Here is an 18,931-nt window from a genome sequence, read left to right on the forward strand (position 1 = left end):
TGGCAGCAGTAATGGATTTTTCAACTTGCGACATATCAATGGAATTCCTTGCAATATGACCATTTATACCAGAGCGAATGTTACTATCATCCGGAAAGATTTAGTTTAATGGTTGAAAGGTAAACTCATATGGACGCACCCTGCGTTACCCTTCACACTGTGGTGATAAAATCAAAATTGTTGGGATGTTAAACGTTGACACCACGTTTGGAAGTGCTGCCTACCATCACAAAGCACATGTGATAGCTATTACACATCTTTGCACACTCGGATTAGAATTTCAAAGGAAATATAATTTTTCCAACGAACTGCATTCTGCATCTGAGGACATGCATCCCTGTTCAGAATTAAAGATGAGGGATTTGAATTCGTCCACCAAAGTATACCTTAAGACGATATTACAGACAATACAAGCAAGAACAGAAGTTTTAACCCCTGGATCCATAGCTGAAAATAGAAATTTCCAGTACGGCATCATGGAATAGCCTAAGAACTGTAACAGCCCAAGGTGTACTGGCTGCCTCGCCACTCGTCGAACAATCAAGCCCGAGTTATCCCGGTTTTCCGATGAAACTCATAATGCGAAAACATAAGGAAAGGTACAGTGGTTGCAGCATTTATTCCAATGACCTATGTTAAATGAACTAGTAGTTCTCCAGAGTCTGTCTTTGGAGAGTGTAACATCGGAGTTATTGCAGAATCCACAACTAAGCGGTGAAGAGCGAGTGCTGCCACTGGCGTCATTTAAGATTTTTAAGATGGTTTCTCCCGCTTACCTTCTGACGTGGGTCGAACCAGCCTGAGAAGGCATAGAATTGACACAAGGGATCCTCCACCAACAAAACAACATCCAAGATGTCTACCGACTGCTAAACAGGAAAAAGTAAAACAACTTCTAAGGACATGGAAAAAAGCGCTAGAAAGATAGCTACCATCTTCCTAAAACTGATGACATCCAGACACCTTTCCTGGAAGCAAGTGGTTTTCGACACTTGATATAAAGTGTGGATACTCGCAGGTAGACATATTCCTTGATGACTGAGGAAAGACGGCATTTACTACTGGACAAGACTTTGGCATTTGAAGGTGATGCCGTTTGGATACTGTAATGCGCCAGTAACAGATCGTGCCGACAGGTCTTTCCCACGAATCCTGACTGATATATCCAGATGACAAAATCATTGCCGGAAAAACTTTTAAAAAGCGTTTAAAAAATCTTAAACAGGTGCTTCGGAAACTGAAGGAAGCCATCCTAAAGTTAAGTAACGCCACATGTGTAAACTATTTTGACATGACGTCACTGACCTCGAACATTTCATCTCTGCCAAAGGTGTGTGTACGAATCCAGAAAAAGTGTTGGCAGTTAAACTGGAAACGTCCGGAAAATGTCCACTAACTGAGAAGTTTTGTGGATCGAAGATTTGTGAAGGACTTTTCTTCTATCGCAAGTCCCTTTCACAAGCTTGACAGACAGCAAACAAAAGTTCTTGTGGACAAAAGAATGCGAGGATGCATTGAACAAACTGAAGAAAACTTTAACATCTGCGACAATCCTGACGTATCCTCACCTCGACAAGCCTTTTATTCCTGGACACATACGGGATTGTCGACGCTGTTTTGTCCCAAGAAATAAATGGTCAAGCACATGTCGTAGCATACTGGACCAAGTGTCTTATCTAAGCCGGAAAGGTATTACTATGTAACCAGAAAAGATTTGCTGACCATAGTTAAAACTGCAGAACATTTCCATCATTACCACTACGAAATTTCTGTTCCGTATAGATCATGCATCGGTGACTTGCCTATTAAATTTCAAGAATCCCGAAGGCCAAATACCCAGATGGTTGCAGATTTTAGGAATACGACCTAACTATCTGTCATCGCATGAGATCACCACATGAAAAGAACCGACGCTCTGTCCAGATGACCCTGCTCAGAAAGTGCAGATATTGTTCCAGGGTCAAAACGACATAGGAGCTCGTTAATCAGGTCGAACGTCAACTTACAACTTCAACATCGTCTGAATCAGACTCAAGGAATGGCGAAGAAGTCAGGAATGACCAGATGGAAGACGGAGACATTAAACCAATGATTGAGTTAATGGAATCTTCAAATAAGAAGCCTCCTGATAAGACATTTCGATCTATTCGAAACGGCGTCTTGTACAGGAAGTCTGAATCAAATGATGGAAAGGCATTCCGATGGCAGCCGATACTTCCAAGATCCCGGATCCGGAACGTCCTTAAAGAGCTACATAGCAGTCCGAAATAATGAAGACTGCACACAGCTTGAGAGCGCTTCTGCTGGAGTAACGCAAGGGATGATGTGCAAAGAGATGCCAATCTGGAGAGTCGGAAAGGACCGAGGAAACGCAGCCGAGCGAAGCTGCCGCCGAACAGTGTAGAAGCACATTCTGATCGTATCGCCTTTGACATCCTGGGAGTCTTGCTACGAACTGCTGATAGCAACAAATACATCGTAGTTGTTATCGATTACATCACCAAGTGTATCCTATTCCTGAACAAGAGGCTCTCACGGTAGCAGAGGTAACGATACAACATTCGATTTCCAGGTTCGGAGTACCTCTTTTGTTTCATTCCGATCAAGGAAGTAATTTTATCTCGGATGTAATTAAAGAACTCTACAAACTACTCTGCATAGGCGGCTTCTTTACATACGCAATCAGACGTAACGGTAAAGTTGTTTAATCGAACTATCCTTAATAACCTCTCGCTGATGGTTTCCAGAAATCAACAAGACTAAGGCCAGAAGTTGCCACTGTTCTTACTGGTCTATCGCAGTGCTGTCTACGAGACTATCGGCTATTCCCCATCCCAAGTGCTCTTCGGTCGTAACCTTCATTTGCCTTGTAAGGCCGTTCCTAATGGGCGTGCAGCGCGTAAAAGTACGCGGGCGGCCAAAGTCAGGGGGTGGCCGGACGCTAGTGATAACGCGCCTAAATTTTTTAAACACTTGTCATATGTAAATATTTTTTATACAATTTGTCATATCTAAGTGTTTAGTGAGCATGAAATAAAAATTTTATTACTGATTGAGCAATTTTTTTTTCTTTTTTAATTTGGGGACGGCAATCTTAGAAAAGTATGCGGGCAGCCAATGATCTAGGAACGGTTCTGCTATCTTGTGATGTCTTGTTTGGTCGCCCTCCGGATGTGCCTTCATCGCCTGAAGAGTATATTCAAGATCTCCGTGAACGGTTGGAAGCGATGCGCAGTTTTGCACGAGAGCGAGTCCACTTGGCGACGGAGATGATGAAAATTCGATACGACACGAGAGCTGTAGTATATGGATTCAACAAAGGACACAAGGTAAGGTTATGAAATCCGATTCGACGGAAGAAACTCTCTCCTAAACTAGACTCACCTTAAGACGGTCTTTACACAGTGCTAAACAGGTTGAACGACGTCGCAGTTTGGATCTGTAAGTCATCAAATTCCAAGCCTGAAGTCGTTCATAAGGATAGTCTAGCTCCTTACTATGTCTAGTAAGATGGTGCTATGTCTAGAGACGTAGTCCCCGTAATGTAAATAGTATACTAAGAGCATAGTCATACTTATATATAAATTTGTAAATTCATGCATCAATTTATTAGTTTAGAGTTTATTTACTTTAGCTTATTTATTGAAATTATTGTTTTAGTATTGCCCTGATTTCCCTAAGTATGGCTTTCTATCCAGGGAGGATACCCTGGGAATAACTGCTATGGATCGTGCAGTCCTTGGGAAGGGGGCAATGTTACGAATTTTGTATAAATAATTTTAGTTAACTTATATATGGAATTGTATTTTTGTGTATAATGTAGAACCGGAAAAATAAGAACACAGGGAGAAGTTTATTTAAAATTAAGGAAATGGCTATCTCGCAAAATTGACGAGATATCGCCAAGATGGCGACGGTTTTAGCGACATTTTAGTCCAGTCCCTGTATAACTGTAATGGGTATAGTAATTGAATAACTGTAATTGATCCTCTATGTAGCTGTAACCGTATCCGGCTCTCATATGCCTTTCTGAAGATTTCTCGCGGTCGGTGGTGGGAGTTATATAAGGCCGCGAACAGCATCAGTTTCTCAGTAGAGAAAACTATATAAGACTAGGGAGAGCATCAGTTTCTCAGTAGTAGTTGTTAAGTTCAGCGTTAGTACTAAGGAATACTAATACTTTATTTTATTTAATACTTTATTGAGTACTAAGATATCTCCGTGCAGGGTTCGTAGCCACATTTTAGTTAAAAAAATAAGCACCTATAAGCACTTTTCAAGCACATTTTAAGGAAAAAATAAGCACCTGTCTAATTATTACATTATATACAACTGCATAACCTTAAAAGAAAAATTAGACTTGTAATTTAAAATATGAGCAATGAATATTTATTAAGAGAATGAGCACTGAAATTTCAGTTCAAAATATAGAAAATAAATAATAAAAAGCCATATTAATTGTATTCGTTTTGGACCTAATAATAAATACAATTTATTTTTCCACTCATATTAATATTTAAATAATTTAACTTAAATTAAAATTCTGAACATTTTCTAAATTTTCATTGCATAACAGTTTTCCCTTAACATATACTCCAAGCAAAGTAATTTAAGTAAAAAAGAGGCACATTTCTGAAATCAGAAGACGGGAAATTGCTTCATGCAGTCATCCTTCAACAGTAAAAGCTTAACTAACCCGCATACTTGGAAATTGCCGAATATTCCGGATAGTAACTGATGGGTGGGGGAGATTGTAGCCGTTCTTTAGATTTCTCGGCTAAATAAATGATTTTGACATTTCGATATGTGAATCATATAAAAATAGACCAACGGAACTAAGAAATATTCTGCTTAGAAAGCACAGTAAAACTCTTTTCAGTGTTCATAAACAGATCTCGGACTGAACATCAAAATTAATTATCTCTGCAAAATACCGCAAACGTTATTGCGCAATGCGTGCGGCGTAATTCTTCCACACGTGATATTACGCAATCGGAATCAACAGCTGCCGGTATTCGGAGAATAAAGAACTAAATAAAGGAAAAGAAAGAGACTTACTAATCTGGGGTGATTCTGATTGTAATTTTCAACGGACTGCGTTAAATTTCCGGAATAGAATCCTTCTTCGCTTAGGCTGGGTACACCGCAAAAACTTTTAGTCCTATTCAATCCAGATTGGACAGTGACAAAAAAAAAAGACCGCTGCTTCAATATTAAGAGATTTTGCGGAGAAACGGGAGAACCTCCCAACCTCCGTACTGTATTACTGTATTGGAAAAAAAAAAAAAAAAAAAAAAAAAAAATTATTTTGACTATTCGGTTACTTTCCTTTTATTTAAGCCATTCCGAATATTATTCCTTAGAAAGCTAATCTGTGTAAAACACACCCATTTTTGGAAGTTTATCTATACTTCAGCAGTTACTGCAACTATATTATTATAAGTATTCATTCATATACTCATAATATAAGCATAACGATCATAATAAACACGAATATGAATTGACCACGCGGAACGAGAATGCAAATTATTAAAATCTTGATAGAAATTCAAACGTGTCTAGTATTTGGGTGGCAGGAAAAGAATACCGAATGAACCGGAATTTTCTATCGTTTTCGCAATTCTTTGACCAACAGAACGACGTGCACCTGTCTGTACTCTCTCGCGCACCATAGGTTACGTTAATGCAGAGAAAGGGGGGAAAAGCAATTTCCAGGAGTATGATTCACCATCTGACGTTGCATATAAAGAAGAAAAGTTGTTTATTTAGTTTCGGCTTTGCTACGAGGGGGGGATGCGCGTTCATTGGAAAAAAAAAAAAAAAAAAAAAAAAAGTACTAAAAGCAAAAAAATAAGCACTAAAAACAAAAAAATAAGGGCTTTAAAGAAAAAGTAAGCACCTATAAGGGCCTTTATATTTTATTTTCAAATATAAGAACTTATAAGCACTTGTAAGGACCGCTACGAACCCTGTCCGTGTGAACTTTGCTCTTTAAATGCGCTTCGCATTGCGTTTCGTTTAAAATTCTTAGCAGTTGGAAGTTTGACTACTGATGGTGCTCTGTGATACTGTGAAGAGCTGTAGGAGTAATTTTGTGGAAAATTCCAGAGCTGCGAAGTTTTTCTTTTGGTAAAATGAATTTTATCAAACTATCATCAATTCAGCATCAGGTCAATCTATTACGAACCACTAAATTCGATTATCGTTCATTAATTTTGTGACACCCTATAGTAATCCAAATCACTCAATAAATCATCTAAATAAGCAGTTAGTATTTTTTAGCTTTGTGTTTTGAAAAAATACGCTCAGATTCCTCGATATTTCTAAAACGTTCCGGTATGGAATGATACCTGCCTCTCAAATGGAATGAACACAATAGATTACCAAATAATAAAAAATATATATAAGATTTAAGGTTGAATATGTATTCAGAAAACTGGGATAACTGGCCAAGTCTTTCCCTAGAGCATTCTTTCAAAAGATTTATCTGTTATTACAACAGCCATATTTGAACTCCTTTTGCTACTAAAATTTCCACATTTACATACTCCAGTCTTCAGAAATATAGGCAGTTTAAACGTTAAAACTTCTAGTCCTCAGTTATTAATTTATAAAAGTAAAACCTAAGAATTACTATTTTTAAACTCTATAGATACTCATAAATATTTGTAATTAAGAAATAAAGTATAAAAAAACTTTTAAAGTGTTAAGTGGTACAACTAATTACCAATAAACAGACTAAACTAATTACCAATAAACATATATGACTCACACGTCTTAGAAACACCTCCAGTGAGCCTTCCTAACATGCCGTTCCTTCCCATGTAATTTTTATCAGCGCCTCAATCTATATAGTCCCTAAGGAAAAGTGTTGAACCGCACACAAGATACCGATGGAAGTTGAGTTCAAACCCCCAAAGATGACGGGATCCAAGGGTTCCTTCAGTGCAATTAATTATTCTTAGTCGCCTGGATTCTCAATGACTGGTTAAACTACGAAGATACGGCGCATCAACTAAGAAATATTCGCCAGGAAATTGGTCTCGCGGAGTGACGGCACCTAGGGCTACAAGCCTCCCACAAAGTAAGGCAGAAAAGAGAAGTGAGATAAAAGCCTCAATTCGCCTTTCTTTCCTTACCCTTCGAAATCTAAAATATACTCTACCAAATCTGAATTCTACTCTCATGCACGCTCGAAGGAAATCTAGGTTCCATGCCCATCACAATATCGTAGGCTGGAAGATAAAAATTTAAATTAAGTTCTAACCAGTGCAGGACGAATTTTCTCCTTCTCTTCATATTTTCTTTCCCCCTCAAGTCAGTCGAAACAAAGCTAATTTTAACGGCTCATCTTGACCACCTGTAACTACGTATGAGTAAACGCGGGAGAACAAAATTCGATGCGTATCTTTCGAAGAGGGAAATTTTCTCTTTCCGTCTTTAACTGCGAGCTAACAAAAACTGGTCGCTTTTCTCTTCGTTATCCGGTCGCAAACGAAGTCCCCCCCACGGCTCCAAAAGATGAAGAAAGCGCAACGTATTTCGCAAACAAAAGCTTTGCCGTCTTAAAACAACAAAAATCGAGAACGAGGAAGTGAAACTGATCACTGTAGAACTCCCTCCGAATCTTATTCACAGTCCCGCTAAGAAATTCGGAACACTGACCAAGTAATTTAGCCCCTGCTCCCTGTCCAGATGTCCCTATTCTCTCCCAACTGCAATCGTGAGATTTCTAACAATAAGAACTGAAAGTAATGTAACGAAAACTTTTAAACTTCCTTGCTAATCTAGTTCAAACCATTTCAATTAAATAAAAACCTTAATAACAATTAATTTAAATTTGCGGCACAACAATATTTAAAGAAAGAATACTATTTACCTCCATGATGACGACGATGTGATCGATGATCATTCATAAGGTGTCGAGTAGTTTCCTCCTCATTATATGGTATTTCACTTACCATTTTATAAGGAACATAACCTATTCTTCCATCTATCTCACCAGTGAAGTAACCATCACTATCTCGCTCGCCATATACCTAATTTTTTCAAAATAAATGATAACAGTTAATTCTATAATTCATAGATGTAAATTCTTTATTAAAACGTTTAATTCATTACACATGGAAAAAGGGTTCCGTCATTATTTAATACAGTGTAAAGTCCTTACACATGGGAAAGGGGTTCAGTCATTATTTAATACAGTGGAAAGTCCAAGATCCAGAATGATCAGAGCTTCGGTTTCGGAAATTTCCAGATTTTAGATCATTAATTATATGGAATGGTTGGTTGTGAAATAATGAAACATAATTTTGCTATTAAGCGAACCAAAATTTAAAAGGGGGGTAAAGCTGGATGTTAATACTTATTTTGTTTTATTAAACATCTCTTTCAACATAAATTGTTTAATTTATGTTAATAAGAATACATAATTTCTTAATCAGCTCTATTGTTAAAATCATGTAGTAGCACATCGAGAATGTCCGCTAAATAATCAACTGAAATACTTTCATTTTCAACAATTTCTTTGACACTTTTTTTCACTTCGAGTAGGGATATTTTTTGGAAACCATGCTACAAAACTCACTGCCCGTTAATTCATTGATGACTACCATCGCAACCTTCATTTAGTATTTATTTACATGTCTTCCACATTCTACTAATCCCAAGATTTTGTGTTGTTTCCCATTAAAGTCCTACTTAGCTCTTTTTTTGGTTTGTTTTGGCGTATTTCTTTGCCCCCCCTTCAGGCGCTACCAGTTTGGTTTGGCTTCTTTCCTCACGCAATCACGTTTTTTATATTTAATCATTTTTTTCTTAAACTGAAATATATTTTTAACGATTTTGATTTGCCTGGAGATAAACAAATGTCTACCTCTTTATTAATATTATTTTTAAACAGAGAAAGAAATCAGTGTCAAGAAGATTTTTTCTGGATCACCAGAACAGGATACAACTAAAAGTAGAAATAAAGATATTTTTCCGGATTAAAACCATAATATACATCATTCCATCAACTAATTGACGACTGGAACATTGTAATCGCAATGTAAGTCTTCAGTAACACTATTTAACATTTTGGCCCTTCGAATAATTCGCACCCCGACCGAAAAGTCGCGAACTAGTTGGCGACTTTATACACAAATATTTCTTTGGGTATCTTATCGTTATGTTTATCTCAAAGATGCCTCCAGTGACGTCTATTTTTTTTGCATTTTCTCTTTTTCCATAAAAAACACGAACATCTCTTGGTTTTTTTTAGCTATTATTCTCCCCGCATACACGGTGATCTCTTTTCTCTACAAAAAATTCATAGAACTGCACAAACTCGACATCGCGCACAACCTGAGCACCAAAATCCTAAAATGAAATGGAAAAGTGAAACATCTTATACTCTATGCGTGCTGAAAGCTACATTCGAGATTTCGCAGAAGACGCTGAAAACTACAGCATGTGGTCCAACGCTATGCTAAAACGCTGAACTTCCTTTAGGAGGCACATTAATTTGAAGCCACACTGGAAGTGAAAGCAAGCTGTCCATGGGCTATGCTACGTACATAACTGGGTTGCCACATAACTAATTTGGGCGATATCGTGGGTTGCTACAAAAATATTGTTGCCGACGTAATGCTCTGTCTCATCAGTACGTTTTCGTGACTTTCTGCACAAATGCAGATAATCAGAAAGTGCTGAAAGTAACTTTAATATTTATGATTATATTTCCCGTTATAGTTTTGTAACCTGTGTGGTAACACGGTTTTTTACTTTTTCTTTCTGGCAACAGTTTCAGTTGTTGTCACTATAATATCCTTTTACCATGTTCTTTTTCTGCACTTTATGAACATTTGTCAATACATATGATGTTTTTACTTCTGTCTCCGTTCGTAACGTTAGACTCTAAATTGTTATGGGCCCAGGATATTCTAACTTTTCAGAAAAATTTAGAAGCAAAGTGGAGAGAAAATCAGAGAGCAAATTTGTAAGCCTAACACGGCAGTTTTTAAGCCTCACGTAAGTTGGCAGCTTTTTTCGCAAAAATGAAAGCTACTAAGTTAAGCCATTATTCAGAAAAAGTGATTGGCATATTTGGAGATATCGAATTAAGTTTTTTTGTTAAGTTATCATGAAGACGCTTTAGAAGTCAATGAAGGGAAATTGAAAAAGACAGTGCAACCTGATCAAGCAGCCGCCGAAGAGATTCGAAAGAGATACAGAGATGACGTGAAGGTTTTTCATAAATCCAATAATTGCGCCATGATGTTTCTTACGAACTGCATGACTAAAGACACTTTACAAAAAGGATTGAGATTTGATAGCGCAAGAGAAATTTAGCTGGAACTTCGCAAAATATTCCAAGATTTGTCCAATAACCAACTTTACAACATATGTTTACAGTTGATCAAATTATTATATGGCAGCTCATTTATCAAAATAAATAAATAAATAAAAAAGGAACAAACTGAACTATGGACTTGAGAACAAAGATCAAAACAGATACCCAGAAGTGCTGTTTATTCGTCAAATATTGGATACTCTTCCTCGCCGTTATCGTACTTCAAATCGAGTTGATTACTTCTTAGTGATGAAAAGAGAAACTCTAGACGAATTAACCACACAACTGTGCACCCGTGAAAGAGAATTAAGGAAATATCCAATTTATTTAGAAACTTTAAATCAGAAAGCATTGAAGGCAAATAAGAAATCTAAGAAGAAATCAACTCCAAAGAAGAAAAAAAACGGCAAGTGTAATTATTGCTACCAGAAAGGACACTGGGTCAGAACATGCAAGAAGTGAATAGATGATGGAAAACCAACAAAACCTATTCTACATACAGGGTCTTACCAAGGAGGTGAGAATAATGTTGCTGTAAATATGACATTCCTAGCTGTATATGAGACAACATTTTATGCTGAAACTATTCCTGATGATTGGTTTACTGACAACGGAGCCTCAAAACACGTCATCAGTAACAGTCACTAATTTATAGATTTAGAAAAATTTGAGCTTCTCCATAGCATCACTGTAGCAAATGGAAAGTCATTACCAGCAATTGCAAAAGGCATTATCAAGATAATGACCATTGTAAATGTGGTAAATCAAATAAAAAATCTTGAAAACGTGTGGTATGTTCCAGAAATACGTAAAAATCTGTTTTCTGTGTTAGCAGCTCAAGATAGAAAACAGAACAGTGTGTTTGAATTAACATTATAGTCTGCTATTTAAAAAATAGATGCGAAATAGTTCTGCATGGTACAAGAAATGCCAGTGGAAGTCTCTTCAAAGTCACGACGAAGACCTTAGTACCTGAAACTGACATAAATGTGACCGCAAACAATGAATCAACTTGTAAGGTATATTTTAGTTTTATAGCATTCATTTTAATTTAATTGTGCTTTCCTATCGTTTCTCGTTTCACCTTAAAACTCTCTACCAGAATGAGTTTTTAGAATTGCGTTGCATGCGAATGAGTAAAAATAGTATTTAAGAAAGGTTAAACTTACTTCGTGAGAGAGAGCTAGGAATTCTGAGTAGTGCGCGTTTGCATTGGGGCTAAGTCTCGTTAGAAGCTGCTACGCTCGGCCGTATATTACGTACCTTTTGATACTCGCCGGCTAGTTTATATTAAGGGGTCAACTACGTTAGATTTGTGTTAGCTTCAGCTAAATCTTAGTTAAATATAGTTAGTTCTTATTTTTGAGTTTAAGCCCAAATGGAGGCCTTGTTGCAAGCCCGAAGAAAAGGGTTGACTGTTCATCTTATTTTGAGTGAAATAAAGGGTAGTTAACCCTTCTTGAGTTTACGAATTCTATTATTTGAACTAAGCGATAAATTGCTTAACAGTTCACTAGATTCCCCGACATTTACTTTAGTAGAATAAGAGTGAGGAACTCTACATTTGGCGCCCGAAACTTCCACGGATTATGTCGTTAGAAAGTGGAAAATTCACATTGATCCCTCCTACTCTTCAAATCCCTGAGGCATCAGTAAGCCCAATAGAATCCATACGGGCAAAAGTTCAGCTGTGACGTTCGATGGCAAAGGTTCGGTGATGACCATCCTAGATCACAACAGCAACGGCTAACCTAAAAGGCTCTTAGTTGGCCCGACGGCATCGCGAAATTCTGGCTGGGGGATCGAGGTTTCGAAATTTACAGCTGGGAAAATTTTAAAAACGCGCTACTAAAATCGTTTCCCGTAGTTAAAGACCGAGCGAAATTGGAAGCAGAGCTCTTCAGTAAATACCAGATGAATGTCGAAGATCTGACCGATTTTATTCAGAGAAAATTACAAGTCTTCAATCTATTGCATGGAAAGAGGCTGGACAGTGAATTGATCGAGGTAATTTTGCCGCGTCTACTTCCTTCGACTCAGGATTTTCTGGAGGTGAGAAATCCACAGACACTCGAAAGTCTATTTCAACTTGCTGTGGAATTCTAAAGTAGAACAGCTGAAAACACACGTTCAACAAATTTTCGCCAGAGGCGGTATTCGAGGTTTTTGTCTCAACACAGACCCCAAAATAAGCAGTATCCTTATCGCCAATCGGAGAAGACCGAAAAAGGCGGTAGCAAGAAGATTGGTTAAACGAAACCATTTGGCGATCGCCAAAAGAAAAAAAAAAAAAAAAAAAAAAAGAGCAGAAGCAAAAGGCGGATAAACAAAATGATTTAAATTATCAGGGTGGCCGAGAGGTGGATCCGGTCACCCCCCTGCGAAGAAAACCCATCGGAGATTAAATTAAATACGGGAGTGGTAAAGAATTCGGCCTTGCTCGAAATTCACATTTTATTAAACAACTTGCCTACTATGGCCTTATTTGACACTGGAGAGCAGTAAGGCTTTTTGTCGCAAGACCTTTTCAAAAAGAATTTTCGACGATGCAAACTGTTTAGAACCACGGGAAGAATGTAATACAAATTTACACACCGCCCAAGGTAAACAGTGTGTGTGCATTGGAAGAATAGGGCTCGCGTACAGATTAAAACGAAACTCAGAAAGTCAATTTCTTGTAGTAAAATATTTGTTAACTTCGGTAATTTTGGCAGTCGGTCTATTTACGCGCAGCAAGCGCGAACTTAAATTTTAAATTACTTAAATCTTAAAATTTAAGATCTCTACTTTAAAGGTTCAAATGAAGGCTCTAGAAAAAGAATGGAGAGCACTTACAGAAATAGAGCTGAACCACCTCCAGGAAGAGGAAAAGAAGAAAATCTAAGCTTTGGTAAGAAATTTTTATAAATTGTTCGATGCTAAACCAGGCCTCTGCGAAGTAGTTAATCATGACATTAATGTTGGAAATGCCCCCGCCAGTTCGGTCTAAGCCATACAGGTGTGACCAGGTTAAAAGAGAATATTTTAGAGCAACACATTAAAGAGATGCTGGCGAATCTTATGCACGAAGAAAAATGGCCGCTCACCCTTCAGATCCGAATTCTTGGATGCCGTAGACCACCGTAAATTTAATAATATAACGAAGTATCCTACATATCCACTGGCGATAATTTATGAGATAATCCGAAAAATACGATCCACTAATTATACGACAATGCTTGACCTGTTGTCAGGATATTTTCAAATTGCAGTAAAACCCGAAAATGTGGAGAAAACCGCTTTTATAACGAAGTCAGGCCTGTATGCCTTTTTGAGAATGCCATTCGGCTTTGGAGCTTCGGGTACATTCCAGAAGGTAATGGATATTGTATTAAGACCAGTCCTAGGTAAAAATGCTTTCATCTACATCATAATTACAAGTGAAACTATCGATGAGCACATAGAGTATTTAACAGAAGTTTTTTTATTATTAAATGAAGCTGGCCTCAAGGTGAATGCCAAGAAATGCAAATTTGCGACGAAGGAACTTAGATACCTCGGATATAAAACTTCGGAAAAAAAAAAAAAAAAAGGCATAGAAACTGATCATTCTACAATCTTAGCAATCAAGCGTTATCCGTCTCCTAACACTGCGAGAAAATTAGCGTCCTTTTTGGGCATGCCCTCATATTATCGATTCCTTAAAAGGATTTCACGAAGATAGTTAAGCCTTTGCTGACTCTCAAGCGGAAGAAAACTAGGTTCGTGGACGGCAGAGGCAAACACTGCGTTCGAAGAATTAAAACACGCATTAATCAGTCTCCCAGTACTCAAATTCCAAGAAGGGGACCAAAATTTAGAAATCGCTGCAGACGCCTCAGATTTCGCAGTTGGTGCCGTTCTTTAACGAAACGGGCATACAATTGCGTACTTCAGTAAAACTTTGAATCGGACTCAAAAAAATTATACCGCAACGGAAAGAGAAACCCTCGCTGTCTTATTAGCAGTGCAGAAATTTCGAGTTTACTTTGGAAGTGCCCCGTTGATAGTCTATTCAGATTATGCAGCAGTTGGGCAGCAGCAACTACTCCGGTAAAAGAAAAAGGAAAAGAAAACAGTTATTGATTCGAGCGTTTTGGCAACAGAGAAAAACTAGACGAAAACCGTAGAACTAGCATTTTATTTAGAGTTTTAACTTGAACTCGATTTTGGGGAGTTTCTGAATCGGATATTGTTTAAACTAAAAATGTAAATAATATTATGTCAATATAACACTAAGAAACACTAAGAACTCTACGTTATGGATGATTTATTAAAGACATTAGTTTTTTCTAGCGGATTTTTGGAATGTAATCCAGCATTAAGAAAATCATCAAAGGTATAAGTCCTGAAATTTATTGAGCCCTTATATCAGCGGTGCCCAACCTTTGGCCAATTGCGAACACATTTTGACCTATCGCGAGCACATTTCCAAAACATCAACATTTTTGTTAAACATATTTCCAATCTTATGTGATACATTTGCAATATTAATTTCGGAAAATGAGTTTAAGATGAATAATAATATTGGTTGAACTTTATGGAAATCAGAGAAGCGGAGTTCAAAATTATTTTTCAGTGCATTTAGGTTTTCCGAGTATTTCTCTGTTTCTGGCGAGCACATACAAAACGATCGACGAGCACAAAGTTGGGCACCACTGCCTTATATCAATAGACTTAACACAAATTGGAATATATGCTATTTTATTTAAAATACATGCAATAATTTGCAACCTTCTGATACAATTGCCGCAATAGGCGCTTGTATTTCGGGAAAAAAAAAAAAAAAAAAAAAAAAAAAACTGTCAGCCGGGCTTGTACGCTGGACGTTAAAGCTGCGGGAGTACAATTTGATAATTGAACATACGCCGGGAAAGGAAAATGTTGTCGCGGATGCCCTATCAAGAATTAAGATAGGCGAAGAGGAGAATACTGTCATATGTACGATGTTAACCTCGGAAATAATTGAGTCCGTGAAACAATCCTTGTGGAATTGAAGACGGACCCTGTATTCAAAAGCATATATCCATCCATATATATATATCAAAACCCCCGAATATTGAGTATGTGGACATTACGGCAATCACAAATAGGCCAGCCCACTACGAAATCATTGATAAATTGCTCATTTTCCACGAAAATAACTAACGACAACCAAGAGTACAGTCCAGTGATCCCAGCGAGTCTACGATTAAATATTTTAGAAGATTAACTTAATTCACCTATGTCGGGTTACCTCGGTATTAGGAAAATATTGCAAAAGGGTCCGCAAAGCGGTTTATTTTCCTCTACTACAGAAAGTCGTGACGGTCATGCCATATGTGCGAATTAATTAACGATGTTAATTATAACGCGGCCGGGTACTTAAATAATATAAAAAGTACTTTCCCCAATGAGTTGGTGGCCATCGATTTGCTCGGACCTTACCCCAGAACCAGGCTCAATAAGAAAAGCTATCTTTTAACTATTGTTGATCATTTTTCAAAATCGGTGGAAATAATTCCCCTTAAACGAGAATCAGCAAAAGTAATGCCAGATTCGTTTTTAAAGAAATATACCTTAAAATACGGGGCCCCATTAAATGTACACTCATGTTATAAGGTATTTCTCTCACTTCTCTAGCGTGCCTTCGTGGTGAAATGGTCAGCACACTGAGACGGTATTTCAAAGGTCCGTGGTTCGATTCCCGGCGAAGGCGGTTGCATATTTTTCATCTTTCCTGCTTCCAATTAACCTAATGTCTCTACAGTGGCGCCCGAACTAAAAGGGTTGTGGATGATGACTCTCACACCCAGGATTTAGCGATTGGGTCCCCTAAAAACCCCACTCGCCCTTTAAAAAGAGGAGTATATAAGGTATTTCTCCCACTTCCCTAGCGTGCCTTCGTGGTGTAATGGTCAGCACACTGAGCCGGTATTTCAGAGGTCCGAAGACGAAGAAGAAGTTTCAGAGATTCTCGGCGAAGGCGGTTGCATATTTTTCATCTTTCCTGCTTTCAATTAACCTAATGTCTCTACAATGTTCATAAATTAAGGATAATGCCAGGTTCGGCAAATAAAGGTTCCGAAACAAAAGAAATTCATAAAGCCCATTTATTAAACAAAAGATAAAGAACAAAAAAGATGGTGTATGTATGATACCATTCATAAAAACTACGATTTTTGTTCCCGGAAGCAGTTACAAAAAATATCTCCCTTGCAAAAACTCAACATTACATGATTGGTATGATGGTTAATAAATTGTATGACTCCCAGACGATGAAATACAATGCATAGGCATGCTGAGTATCAAATTCTCGAGCTGATCTTGGGGAAGATTACTCCACTTAGGAAGCAATGCTCTCCGAAGTTCTGGTACACACACAGGAGGTGCTTGACGGGCTGCAATTCGTCGGCCAAGCATGTCCCACACATGCTGTATCGGATTCAAGTCAGGTGAAAGTGATGGCCATTCAATATGAGTGATAGTCTGTCCGATTGAAGGCATTCTTTTACAGTGTTTGTTCGGTGATGAGGGGCGTTGTCATCCATAAACACAAAGTCTGCACCCACGGTACCCCTAAACAAACGTATATGTTGTTCCAGAACGATGTCCCGATAAATTTGCCCTGTCATGGTTCCGATGTTGAGCATGCAGATCTGTTCTGAAGCCCAGTATAAATCCACCCCAAAACAGCAATTATGCACCACCGTAACGGTGTCTTTCAATGATGTTTTCTTGGTGGTAACGGGTACCTGGACTTCTCTATATACGTGACGTAAGACGTGAATCAGACTGCAAGCTAAACCTGAACTCGTCGGAAAACATCACACAAACCCACTGTGACGATGTTTGCATTGCATGTTTTCTACTCCAGGCTAAACGCTGGCGAGGAACACATCTAACAGGCCTATGAGCATATAGAACAATCTGTTAAAGAATTTTGTACACGGTTTGCCTTGAAGCTGTCTTACCTGTAGCTTCTTATATACACTTCTCTTAAACTCTCGTCATTGTGACGTACTATCGGCGCCATCTGATGGCTCCCTGTAATATGTACATTATTCTTGAAGATGTGTGAGATAACTCTACAGCTGAAATTTTTACTTTAGAGTTCGATATCTGTGTAATTCTGAATTATCCTTAATTTATGGACATAAGTGTAATATCTGATTATGGAAAACAATTTGTCAGTCAGTTATTTGAAAATCATTGCACAGGACTTGGCATACGCCATATAAAAATGGTACCATATAGGCTGCAATCGAATATAGCGGAATGTGTAAACAAAAATGTTAAAATTATTCGAAGATACGTTAAGAATTATCATGACCATTGGGATAGCTGTGCCAATGAATTAGCTTTTGCTTTATTAACGTCGAAACATGATACTACTCAAAAGACCCCTGCAGAACTATTTTTAGGGTGCAAAATTTTAACACCCTTAGATAAACTCTTTTTTATGCAACAAATGCAAGAAAAATTTAATTAAAGGAGATTCAGAAAATCATGATGAGGCGATAAGAATTTCGGATTCAGCTAAACAAACAGAAAATTTACTACGATAAGAATAGACAGCAGGTGGAATATTCTGTAGGTTAAAAAGCATTGAAAGTGAAACATTCTTTATCTTCTGCGCCAGAAAATAGAGTCTTCAAGTTCGAAGGGCCTTTTGTTATTGATAAAATTAGATTTACAACTTTATATTTAAAGTATACGAATGGTCAGAAAACAGTGGCTAACGTAGATCAAGTGAAACCGTATTACAGTCGATCAGGTTTTGAAGTTCTGAGAGATCTCTTTCAGGAACCTGGAAGCGACCCATAAGGTACTGATGTGCAAACCTTGCAGTTGACTCCTCCAGCAGAGAAAAAGAGGCCTGCAGGAAAGTCGTACGGAAGGCCAGCAAAGCGAATTTCGGCACGAAGGCCAGAGTCAGCAGAAAAAAGGAAAATTTCATCAAATGGAAGGCCAGTTAAGCGAATTCCGCCGCAACGAGGTCCAGGGCCAGCCAAGAAAAGGAAAATGTCATCGAATGACAAGCCGGCTAAGCGAGTTTCGCCACAACCGCTGCCAGAACCAGAGAAAAAGAAGTCACCAACCATGGGGGCTACGAGAACTGTTCCACCCCAGAGGGGTCCGGACTCAACGAAGGAAACCTCAGCCAAAGAAAGTCTATGTAAAGAAGGAAAGGCTCCATAGACGTAATGTAAACCAGTTTGTCTTCTACGCCGCTAGAAAGAAAAGGGACAATTCGCCAAGAGATTTGGCGACGAAACCTGTTGGCGAGAATTTCCCCCTTTGTGATGTACCTGGCCGAGATTTTCCACCTCCGCCACGTGTACAGGAAATTGAGGAACACTGGTTAAGATGAATCGTTCTTTGACTTTTTGCAATAATTTAAACTCGAATTTTCGTGTTTTTTTGCTTTACTAGTTGAAGTTGTATTATCCATATCGCAGTTTGATACCTGATTTTATATCTGTCAATATCTAGGGGAAAAAAATGGAGTCACACAGCTTTAAACTCTTGATAAACGTGACCGTCGAACCTGTTCGAACTTCGACATCAGCTTCGAGATTTGGCGCTTTTTGGCGACAG

The 18,931-nt window shown here is 38.1% G+C and overlaps 1 protein-coding gene and 1 long non-coding RNA gene across 7 annotated transcripts in view; one reads left to right on the forward strand and one right to left on the reverse strand.

Moving 5' to 3' along the window:
* The window catches only part of LOC146997140 (uncharacterized), a 269,052-nt gene that overhangs the window by 71,212 nt on the left and 178,909 nt on the right, over positions 1-18,931 (forward strand). The window lies entirely within an intron of this gene.
* The window catches only part of LOC118188568 (RIMS-binding protein 2-like), a 481,985-nt gene that overhangs the window by 47,865 nt on the left and 415,189 nt on the right, over positions 1-18,931 (reverse strand). For all 6 annotated transcript variants that reach the window (XM_085816767.1, XM_085816768.1, XM_085816770.1 and 3 more), the window contains one exon: positions 7,880-8,039. In XM_085816767.1, the coding sequence (XP_085672893.1) occupies positions 7,880-8,039 (160 nt within the window). The remainder of the gene's footprint in view (positions 1-7,879; positions 8,040-18,931) is intronic.

The sequence above is a fragment of the Stegodyphus dumicola genome, chromosome 5, assembly GCF_044657685.1.
Source record: "Stegodyphus dumicola isolate Sdum_Otavi_A_Nest chromosome 5, ASM4465768v1".
In the NCBI taxonomy this organism is placed as follows: Eukaryota; Metazoa; Arthropoda; class Arachnida; order Araneae; family Eresidae; genus Stegodyphus; species Stegodyphus dumicola.